At 32.6% G+C, this 12,403-nt stretch overlaps 1 protein-coding gene across 1 annotated transcript in view; it reads right to left on the bottom strand.

Annotated features, from left to right (window-relative positions):
* btv (dynein cytoplasmic heavy chain beethoven) overlaps positions 1-12,403 on the bottom strand; it is a 220,129-nt gene that overhangs the window by 177,851 nt on the left and 29,875 nt on the right. The window contains exons 11-14 of the mRNA XM_075378958.1: positions 8,424-8,522; positions 7,215-7,345; positions 6,261-6,398; positions 2,452-2,661 (exon numbers count right to left, since the gene is read on the bottom strand). Coding sequence (XP_075235073.1) covers positions 2,452-2,661; positions 6,261-6,398; positions 7,215-7,345; positions 8,424-8,522 — 578 coding nt within the window. The remainder of the gene's footprint in view (positions 1-2,451; positions 2,662-6,260; positions 6,399-7,214; positions 7,346-8,423; positions 8,523-12,403) is intronic.

Raw genomic sequence — 12,403 nt, 5'->3', positions numbered from 1 at the left:
GTCTCAAAATATCATTCGAAAATACAGAAATTATGCCCATAAATCATACGATTAAAAGAAGTAAACATAAGTGGTAATAAAATCAAAATAGTAACCCAATTTAAATACCTCTGAGAAAAAATAACAAATAACCTAAATAAAAAACCTCAATCCAAATAAGAAGAAAAAAACTAGCTAAAGCTCAAAAATTAACCTGGTAAACTTACATAAAAAATGCCTATTAATAAACAAAAATAAGCCACTATAACAGTTATAAAACCACAAGCCACTTATGCAGCAGAAACACTCTTCCACCTGAATAAACAATCAAATAGACAGACTTCGGGAAAATTAAAAGAAGAATCACAAGAAACTGCATCAATAAAAAGTATCAGGAAGACGAGCAGTGGTGGATCATGCCTGACAAAGTCGTGTACAAAGAGTTAGAACTCATCACTGATACCATGCGTAAGAGGAGACTAGAATTCTTTTGACATATCATGAGAATGCAAGAATCAAGACTTCTTGAACAGCCAGTACAGTAAAATCTCGACTTTAAAAACACCAAGATGCAGATTTATCACAGAAATAAGAGTGGATCTGAAGGAAATTTGCCTTGCAACAGAAGACACCACAGATAAGGTAAAATTAAACAAGAAAATCACGAACAAAAACACTCGCTTCACACTCAAAAGAAAAAACTCACTACACGAACATTTTCAACACTAGAAAGGGCACAAAGATCGGAACACATGAAAACATACTGGAAGGACTGCAAGGCCCTAAACGTACCACCAAAGAAACTTGGACAATGGATTGACTAAGGCAATTCTATGCAGTCATAAAAGATTAATAATTCACAATAGTTTGATCCACAGTTTCATTACCTTAATTTCATTTGCCTAAACAAAAAAAATTCATGTTCCTAAAGAAAATGTTAAAAAGTGTGTGAGAAATCCTTGAAAATTTGGTGTAATTTGACATACAAGTACAAGTACTTCATACAAGTATAAAATGGTGAGCAATATCTGCAGTAAATAAATAGCTAACTGATAGTAATAAGGGTGGTTGGCTTTCACTGAACTGTCCCTGCAGTGGATGTCTCACCATTCAAGGTTATAAATAGGTTTCACAACAATCAGCTTCTTTTTGGCATCAAAGCTTTTTTTTTTTTAACTTTTCAAAACTTGCAAACTCTCTCTTCATAGCTGCTCTTCTCTATCTTATTGGAAGAAAGTTTATAAACTTAATAAAAGAATTTTTCTCTTTTTAGAAAATTATACAAAAATTGTTTGTTGTAATTGTTAATTTTTACAAAATAAAATGTAACAAGCAAAAAATATAAAGTATAAATGTAAACAAATGAAGAATTTATTAAAAAATATCACTGAAGATGGGCTTAGACCCAAAAACATATTGAAGATGAAAAAATAAAGGTAGGAGGAGTGTTCTCTAATTCTGTACTTTGTGGAGGCTGAAAAAATATTATATTATACATACAGTTATTTAAAATACAAAGTAAAAATAAAAATGGACTTCAAAAAATTTAATCTAAATAAATCAATTATTAATAAATGCGTTCATTATTAATTTGGTAAAATTATTAATTTGGTATATTTATTAAATATATAATTTTAATATAAATGTAAAAGATACAAAACTAATTTAAAATTTTCAAATTATGATTTTTTGATACAAAAAAATTTTTTATTTTTTAACAAGTTTGTAAAAGTTAATAGAAGAGTATTATTATTATCTTCTAATAAATCCAAATTTAATTAATTGTTATCTATTTTCAATAATTCGAGAGAAATGGCAACAGTAGAAAAACTATTAAGACAGAAATTGAACGCATTTACATAAATATATAATTTTAATATAAACATAAAAGATACAAAACTAAAAATAAATTTTCAAATTAAGACTTTTTGATATAAAAAAATGTTCATTCTTTAACAAACAGCAACAGCAGAAAAACTATTAATAGAATAAATTGAATTTGTCAAATGTTAAGAAAAGGTGCATTAGTTTCATTGTCAGTGAACAATTTTTTTCTTTAATTATGAACAGCGTCGTATATTAAATTTCTTTCCAAATAATTAAGTCTATGTCGCTTATTATTTTAATTAATTTTAGTGCCAATTGAAAGAGAAGTGTTATAAAATCTTAAAACTTAATGTAAAAAAAAAATACCTGAAACCGATTTAATATGAATTACTTATTAACATTAAATAATTTTTAAATTGAATATATTTATTTATAATATTGGGCATAGTTGTAATTTGCTACATTATCACATAGTAGTAATATTTGCACACTGATTTAACGACAGATGGATTTATATTCAAAAACTTTTATATTACATGTTTGGCATCTTTAAAAACAAAATATGCATAATAAAAAGATTTCTAAAAATAAACACCACAATAATTCATAACCTTCTGTGATTGAATTAATATAATTGATACTTACGTCGGTAATTTAGCGATTTGCTGTCCCCATGATTTAGAAGCTCTAAAATTAATATCCCAATCTTGAGCGTCAATAAGATGTTGTTCAACAAGTACATCCCAATCAACATTACCAAGAGCACTTCTATCAATCCATTCATCAGACAACAATTGTAATTTTTTAAACAACTGTTCAGCTCTTTCAAATACCCTTCTGAATCTGTGTGCATTACTAGAGAAAGAAAAAATAAATAACTATGAATAAAAGATGTTCAAACTGGTCGAAGCAAATAATTCATTCTCAACTGATTATAAGAGTGTGATCAAAAGGTATCAGACTTTGATTTATAAAAACAAAAATATTTAACCTATTGAATTCAATGACTTGTCTCCTTCAAAGTAAGTCTCGTCTGATGCATTGGGATATTTATCCCAATGATATTTCCATTGTTGAAAGCATTTTTCAACAGCCAAAAATTGCCAGGAGCCATATATGGTTAAGGAGCCTACTGAAGTTGTTTGATCCTGTGTTTTGTCAAAAATTTGTGGATAAACTGTGATGCATAGGCCGGAGGAACATTGTCATGACAATAGTAAAAATAGAATATCAATATGACCTTCATGCTGTCAAGATACAGTTCATCATAAGTATACTGCTCATGGACAAAGTGTCCATAAAGAGTACTACAGAACTGGTCTTCATCAGCTAAGAGATCCTGTTTGACCCAAAGACTACAGCTTTGAGAGAATAGCGATTGGAAAATTCATCACAACAATTCTCCAGCTCATCACATTCCAGACATTTTTAGTAAAACACATACAGACATTTTTGGTAAAAGTTAATTAAAAATAGTGAGATTTTATTCAAATACACCTCCATTAAAACAATAAAAAAAGAATACAATTGCAACACTGTGGACTTAGCTTTAATTTATAGGTTACATATACTGTTGGTAGATATAACTTTAATTGAAGATGAGGTGTTGGACCTGAACGGTTGTGTTTATAGAAAAATGTTGAAGAAAAAGTCTTGAATTGTTTTTAATCCGAAAATGTTATAAAAATATGTTTCCATTAAAATAAACTGGTTTTAATATTGATGATTTCAAACAAACCAGAAGAGTATTTTTAATGCGTTCAAAAAGGTAGGAAAGTTTCCTGTTTAAAGTTCTCTGAAGCTTTTCTGGGCAAGTTTATTCTTGCCAATGTGTGTGACTGGAAGGTAGTTGACTCCTCAAGTGATCATTGATTAATTGTTTTTGAGGTCATTGGTGGCTTGAATGAGGACTACCAATCTAATGTTCCAGGTCATCAGATCGTTTTCTGCTCAGACGTGCAGTTTGGAAAAAGTTTTTGATAGGCTTTTGGCACACTCTGTGAGTTGGACAGCAGTTTGGATGCTTTGGATTTAGAGGACCTGGCAGTAAAACTGTCAGTAACTTTCACTGATTCTACCAAGTGTTTGATTCCATGTAGTATTGGTTTAGAGAGGCTTGCACTGTGGTGGAATCAGGAGTTAACTACATTGAAGCAGACAGTCTGCCGTTTGTGGAAAGCAGCTCAAAGAGAGAGCAATCCTGAGCAGTGAGCAGAGTTGGAAAATAACCACAGGGAATGTAGATGTTCCTACTTTCATGAGATTAGAATTGCAAAACAGGATTCCTGGCATTTGTTTGTACACGAGCAAGTGAATAAGGATCCTTGGGGAATCATATTCAGAGTTTTGGGACATAAATGAAAGAAGGACATTTTTCTGTCTGCTTGCTCAACCTGATCAGGTGTGTTTTCACACATATCTTACAAAAAGTGTTAGATGACTTATTGCCAGACAATGACATGGTGGGAGAAACCGCATACCATCTGCGGGTGCAGCGTGCTGTTGCCTCATTTCATGGGGATGTATTAACATCGGAGATTGCTGAGGTCAAAGTGCATCAGTTGATCTGTGGTTTTGCATGGGGCAAGGCAGGCACCTTGCTCCAGTTTCGATGGGATAACAGTGGAACTCCTCATTTGCTCAATAAAGGTGTGTGTGTAAGAATGATTACACATGTGTTTAATAGGTTTCTGTTTGAGGGAACTTTTTCACGGTGTTGAAAAAAAGAATAGTAGAACTACTGTTTAAAGAAGGCGATAAGGATTCCACCGTTGGTTCCTCATGCAGACCTTTGACGTTGCTGTTGGTCCTCGGTAAAGTATTTGAAAAGATACTGCATCTCCACATAAATGAGAGATTAACTTTGTGCCAGGTATTAATGATAACCAGTATGCTAGTATCAAGCCGATAGATGCCTTAGCATCTCAGGCAGCAATGTTATGTTGCTAAGAAGTCTGGGGAGTTTTTCACTTCGGAAAAAGTGAAAGAGATTGATCAATGCGATTTTGAATTGTGACAAACTAAGTGGGATGAGGCAGCAGAAGGGAGTTATACGCATGGCCTCTTCCCTGATGTAAAAGGTTTGTGGGGTGTCTCTTGGGTATATCTGAATAAATACATAACACAATTTCTTTTGGGGCATGGTGCTTTTAAGGACAGATTGACTCGATTCAACCTGGTTGACTCATGTCTGTGCCCTCATTGTAGGGTACTAGATGATGCATACCATTTATTTTACGAGTATGCAAGAGATGACCTAAAGCTAACTGAAGTAATGTGTAGGTTCAATATTATTCGGTCTGCATTAGATTTACGAGAAAATTGGAAGAACCAGGCCAAATGGGCATTGTGGTAGGTTTTATGAAATATTTGGTCTTGAACATAGTTGTAGAAGAGGTTTAGTTTAGGGTCCTTTTGGTTGATTAAAGCATGTTCGCTTATTGGTGGGATTTTAAGGTTTTCAGCACATAATTTAGGTAGTCATTCAGTCTTGTTTAAGAACTGATTATATCTTGGGTTATTCTTACGTTTTGTTAGGTTAATGTAGTAGGTATTTGTAGTACACCGATGGAAATATCACGTGTGGTATTTGCATCGGTGGCATCATGACTGAGGCAAGAACAAGGCTGAGGGATATGTTTTGTCTTTCTGGTAAGGCCCATCAGGGCTAGGTACAGAGTGGGTGGGATGGTGACCAGAATCATCACATGACAGGTGTCTTCTCCTATGGGTTCAAGATGTAACTTTTCTGGTTCTCAAGATCCCAGTGGTGACCTCCCAAAAAAAAAACATTCTGTATGTTCCAATTTTTCTCTTTTTATACATATTTCTTTAACACCAAATTAACTTAAAATAGATGTCTTAATATGTGGCAAACCAACCTAATTTACAAGATTCTGTCATACATTTCCCTCTCTTTTATTGTCCTATGAGCTCTAGATTTAATATTTTATTTGCCTATTTAATTATAAAAAAATTGGATTCAAAATCGATCCCAAACACAAATTGTTTGAAATGTAGCTCTGAAATGTATGGACTTTTAATTTTTGAATTACCTTTCCTTCTGTAAAAAAAAATTATTAAATTTTAGTACTAACAATGGTAAACTCCTCCTTAACTATTACAATTCAACTTTAAACAAACAATTTTTACATTCATACTATTCATGAGTTAAATGGTGAAGGGAGAAAGAATTCAGACAAATCTCATTTGCTAACTTACTGAAACTTTATCTTTAAAGAAAACTGTAGATACTAGAGATCAGCAAGAGAAAATGTAATGACAATAAACTGTTATGATGTGATTTTAAAAATTTGTAGTCTTTGTGGCTTATTAGTACGTAAACCGTAAATGCTAATAGAGAACCAATGTAAATGAATCCAGCAGTTCCCAATATAATCCAGGGTTAAACTTTAACTAAGGATTATTTTTTATATATTATTGTAAATACTTACTGTTCAATAATTGAAGGGAAAATATGTGTATCACTAACTCCACGAAAATTAAGTGGTATAGACATAAAATGTTTCAGTTGTCGATAATATTTCATACGTATTTCCTCCATCGGTGGATTAAATTGTAATTTCTGTTGCCTAAAAAAAAAAATATGCAAATAAGATGACCATTATTTAATATAAATAGAATTATTTAAATATATTTATATCAATTAGGCTTACTAATTATACTTTGGTAGTTACACTAATTAGAGTTTGTTTTTCCAATAAATAGCAATAGCTTTTATGCATGATTAATATACAAAGGAAACTTTGCATTTTTTATAATCAAAAACCAATTTGAATAACCAAGTACAGAATTACAAAGTAAATGAAATGATACTTACCTTATTTTTCTTTTCTTTATTCCAATAGCACTTATGTGGGATCCCATACCTTCAGTTGTATATAGATTAGATAAAATTACATATCAAAAAACAATTTTTTTTTTTTTTTTAGAAAAAATTAAACTATTAAAATTAAAATTACTATCATATACAGAAAACATGAAGTCAATTAAATAAAATAATTACATATATTTAGATATGACATCAATTAAGAATTCAAAATAACCTTTAAAATAAAATAATTAGAATAAATCTTCTAACCTGGCCAGCCAATGTTACATTACTCTTTTAATTTTTTTCTAAAAAAAAAATTGTTATTTTGATATGTAATTTTATATAATTTATACACAACTGATGATGCGGGATCCCACAAAAGTGCTATTGGAATAAAGAAAAGAAAAATAAGGTCATTTCATTTGCATTGTAATTCTGTATTTGGGTTGTTAAAGTTGGTTTTTGATTATAAAAAATAGGTACACAGGAATATGGGTCTTATAAGTATTGACTTTAAAAAAGGAAAGGTTATATAAAAAAAGAAAAGCAAAAAAAATGTGTAGTAACCATTTACCTGTAAACTAGTTCTATTTTTATTTCTGGTAGATGTTGATTAATGGCTTCCAATCCGATTTGGTATCGATGTTCTAGAGCTTTATACAACTGATGATCCCAGTGCACACACCATGATTTCATATTAGAAAACTAAAAAGGAATGAATTCAATAAAAAAAATATATAAATGTACTTAAATAAAATAATTTAAAATGGTTTATTATTTTACTCACTGAAAATAATTGGATGGTAACCTCCAACACAGTTATTACTGTAGGGGGTACCTAGTTCCACAGGATTATGTAATAATGGTTTACTTTTATTATTTTACTTCTATCTTATATTGCTTGGTTGTGCATCTAATAAGCTTATGTATTAGAAATTTAAAACTGTAAATAATTTTATTTTCATTTGTTATTAGTTTATTTTGCGGAATAAAGATTATTATTATTATTATTATTATTATTATTTTTGGCTAAATAATCATGAATTAATAATGAGTGTGAGCTGGAATGTTATCATGGTGCAAAATACAAGAATTGTTTGAGCATATTTGAGGTTTTATTCTTTGGACTGTTTCATGTAAACAGTGTTCAACTGCTAAGTAATTACGTTTGTTGACCATACAATCTTGTGGTAAGAATTCATAATGGATAATACCATTGTAATCAGAAAAAACAGTAAGGCTGTAATCCAAAAAACAACTCTATCAAACTTGTTTTGATCCTTCAGGAAGCTTTCATCGGGATGATTAGATCTTTGTTTCAATAACATTTTGTCGCCAAATTGCTCCATCACACCTTAGAACCTTGTAGTAGCCTTGAAAAGGGCTGTTTGTGATTTTTGGAATGGTAACCCAAACACAAACAACCCTTTTCAAGGTCATTTGTGTGTTTGGAGAGATAACCCTGAGAAGGGCTGTTGAGTCCAAATGCTGGTGTCCAGAGATGTTGGCTTGGCTGTAGTCGGCGAGTTACAATTCATCCATTGGAATCAGACTGAGCTTTCCTCCGGTGGCAGTGGCAGTCTCCATAGCCCTGCAGTGTAGGGTCAGCGTCTCTATAGTTTCTTATTAGTTTCTTTAATTGTAAGAAATCAACAATTAATATTTTTCTCTTAAAAAAACATAAAGATTATTGCAGAAATTCTTATATATAAAATTTAAAAAATAGTAAATTTCCAAAAACTGTAGATAGAAGTAAAAAACAAAAATTTTAAATAAATGGTACCTGTTCTTCAACCTGTGAAATAATATCTCTTATATAACGAAGACCATCTTTCCATTTTTGCTGCTGCCTCAGTAGATCTGTTTCCATTAGATCAGAAACCTGTAAACAAAATATAAATTTATTACTTTAAAAATAAAATAATTTCTTTTACTTGTAAAGTTCCTAAAACTCCTTTTGGTTAATTAGATACATACCTTAAACATAAATAAGTAAATATCATTTATATGATATTTACAAAAATATGAGATAGTTACAAGAATAACTTTTTATTTTTTTTATTTGGTGAAGTAATTTTTTTTACAGATAAACATCAGAACAGCAGAATTTGGTTTTCTGAAAACTTGCATAATTTTATGAATGATTACTTTATTCTGCGAAAAATCAGGAGTAATTACAGAAAATGACTGGTTCCTATTTTTTCTTAATATAAGTTTTCTTAACATAAGTCAATAACATCAAGACATTTCTGTAAACTTCATAGCAGTACTTCAGCTAGTAAGTATCAGTTTCACACATTTTCTAATGCAACAGATTGAGTTAACAGCTCATACACCAAAACTCAATAACACAAGTGATTAACTTTTTTATTAAAAATTCAGAGTGATTCAAGAGTAAAGGAAAAAAATTTGGGAATAGAACTTGAAATAAGGAAAAAGGTTCATACAAACATATGTTCAAAAATGCTTTGTTATCAAGTTGTAGCTAGCAAAAATGTTTCCCGGATTTCAGTTTCTCCAGTGAAATGAGGTCATACTGAAATTTTTAAGGCATTATATGAGAGGTTGATGATTTCATATGGTTTTGACCTGAAAAATCATATAAAATAGGTCCCAGAATTCAACCTCTTGTAGTTTTCATAATAACACTGTATGAATACCAACATAGGGATCATGGAGGATTAGTTCAAACCATTTTGTGGAATTTTAAATAATCTTCATGAGGAGGATTAACAATAATTACCACTTAATTCCATTCATACTATTTCCATACAAAGCTACTTTTTGCAATGTCATAAACAACACATGGTATTTACATTGGTGGTCTGAAGAAGACCTACAACATGCTATAGTTGATCAAATTTCCAGCAACAATTTCGATGAACATTTGGTTTGGCATGGTCGACCACTAATTAATAAGCTCTCTTTCATACTAGGACAACTTGTCTTGGGGAGAAATTATCTGGAATTTTTAAACAATGAATCTCTTACAATGCTTGAAAATTTCTCACTGGCAAAACAAACTGAAATGTACTATCAACTTGATGGAGCATCAACACATTTCACCAATGAAGTAAGACAATTCTTAGATGAAAAATTTACTTGTAAATGGATTGGAAGTAGAGGGCCAGTAAACTGGCCACCTAGATCACTGAACTATTCTCCCTAAGATTACTGTTTATGGGGGATAAATGAAATGCGATTTATACAAGCAAAATGTAGACATGCGGTGAGCTAATTGCTTGCATTCTCAATCCTGCGGCCTTCATCAAGGAAAGTGAAGAGATCATTTGGTTGGCGAGATAAAATATAAGGTAACGAGTTGAAAAGCGCATCAATGTCAGGGGGGAATTTTCAAATTTTTATCATAATTTAATACAGTATAAACCACAGTGAGTATTTTTTTTTTAAAGTAAATTAAAATTTTTTAAACTTTCAAAGGTCTAAATTTATTTTATTAAAATTTATTTGTTTTTAATTTTTACAAATTCTTAACATCTTTCTGTTAAGTTTTGTTCTTAATAATAAAAATTGATTTTTTTGTTTTTTTTTCAATGACATAAATTTTCTCAGAATTAAATTCTTTACAAGTTTTAATAATAAAATTTAGGAATTTATTAGTCACGTAAAAAAAGATATTGTACTACAAACCTAACAAAAACTCTGGCGATGTTGGCATGCCAACATCGTCGCAGTTTTTTGGCTCTGTTGTCATATGACTCTACCACAATGCTTCAGAAGCCGGTTACCCCACAGCAGAAGAGACCTGGCGGGCAGATCCGCCAATACTACGATTGACAGGACCTTACAAAGGACATTCATCAGCACATCTGGCAGTAGCACACATGCATCCAATACAAACGAGGGCCAAACTCTCCACCAGACAATCAGTGACCTCGGAGACCTAAAACTTGTTGAAAAGTCCATGTCCAGAAACAGAATAAGGCAACAGGTTCCTAATGGTGGCAGCTGACCTGATTTCCTACTGGATAGAGGCAAGGTCCGTTCCTGAACTGACACAGACACAATCTTTAGCTGTTTGGAGGAGGAAGTGTTTTGCCGCTGTGGCTATCTTGCAGCCCTCCTGGCAGATAACAGGACTGTGCTCAGACAACAGAATGTGGAAGAAGTTATGCTGATAATGATACATTGCAAACTGGACTACACTCTTATAAAATTCATGGGTAAATCCCATGGAACATCGTAATGAGGAGGTGAAGAAGACACTGACGATAGCGCTTAAGCAGGATGTTCAATATCTAATCTGGGATAAGAGTGTCCCGTGCTGATTAAGAAATCGGGCCAATATGCCCACGACCGGCACATGCCACCAAGCAAACTGCTCATTGGGAGACAGTTAGAGACCCAAGGAGTAGCAGTACCCAAAAACAGAGAAATCGCCTCAATGGGATGAGGTGACCACCATCACACCAGAAGGTCAAAAGAAGTTCGTATACAACAGAGAAGAGCAACAGACATTTGACAGATGACCAAGTGTGCGTAAACAACACGCCGGTCCTGCTTATGAAGGTCGATATAAAAGATTCGAAGTTCCATGGGAAGCCTGTACACTGTCCTTCAACGTACAGAGCAAGTATATGAAATCTACTAGAAAGGCACCCAGCTAAAGGTACACCTCTCCAGTCTCAAACCTGTACAACATGCTCTGACAATGGATACACCACATGGGTCTTACACATGGTCACTGCTCTTACACAAAAGAACACCAGGAATCATGCTTAGAAGACCTAACCTTGTGAAAATTTTCCTGATTATTGTGAATACTCAGTCCTTTTCCTACAATAGTCCACAAGTAAAACTGCACACTGATCACCCTCATGTTCAGCAGCTCTCCTGAGCTGACCTACAGTTCGCTTCATCACAGTCAAGTCCCAAGTCCACCAACCAGCTACTTTCTCCTGACCTGTACCTCAGGGAATGGAATTATCAGCGGAAAATCTCTCTGCCAGGTCCTCTGACGGGAACTCATCCAAGCTCAGAATGAATACTCGAAGCCTGCCCACAAGAAGATTAGAAAACTTCAGCCAACCCACCTTCCTGTGCAAGAAGCACAGGAGGAGCCCCTGCTAAACAGGAATGTGCCATCTATAAACATTGTGCAGCCCATCTAGCAAATCAAAAACTATTAGCTGATGATCGCTTGTGCAGTCTTCAACTACAGACCAGTTCTGAATCCTGCCAGGGATATCCTTACCAATGGTAAACAAATATTGCAGCAGCTAGATGGAATAATAATCCAGTGGTAACAATTGCCAGTATCCACAATAGCATACATCCATTATCAAAAACAAAAAGAAAGATACCGTGATTTTTTGGCCATTAATGATAGAATGTACTAAAAGTACAGATGGTGCTGATTCCTATGACAATAGTATTGGAAAATATAGAATTTGAGTGCATGGAAAAAAAATGGTGGTGGCCATTGTTTATAAATGCTACCAATTCTAGTAAATTCATGGGAAAGTTGCAAATAACAGTAAAATCAGTCAAACTGATTTTAGGTCTTCTCTTTTATTATCACTGATAAAGAGTGAAAAAAAGTATTGCTGAAAATTAAGAAAAAAGTAAAGATAATCTTTGGCACATGGTTTTAAAGATAACCAATGGCAACCAAGAGTCATCTATCAAAAAACAGTTTGCCAGAAGATGTTCATTATGATCAAATAGGGCACATGTTATTTCAGAACATGTGAGAAAAGCAATACAAAGATGTAAGCTATGCAAAAACTATAGAATTTTTTG

Source organism: Lycorma delicatula, chromosome 11, assembly GCF_047948215.1.
Source record: "Lycorma delicatula isolate Av1 chromosome 11, ASM4794821v1, whole genome shotgun sequence".
Classification (NCBI taxonomy): domain Eukaryota; kingdom Metazoa; phylum Arthropoda; class Insecta; order Hemiptera; family Fulgoridae; genus Lycorma; species Lycorma delicatula.
The sequence above is the reverse complement of the archived record's forward strand: the minus strand, read 5'-3'. Positions and strand labels throughout refer to the sequence as shown.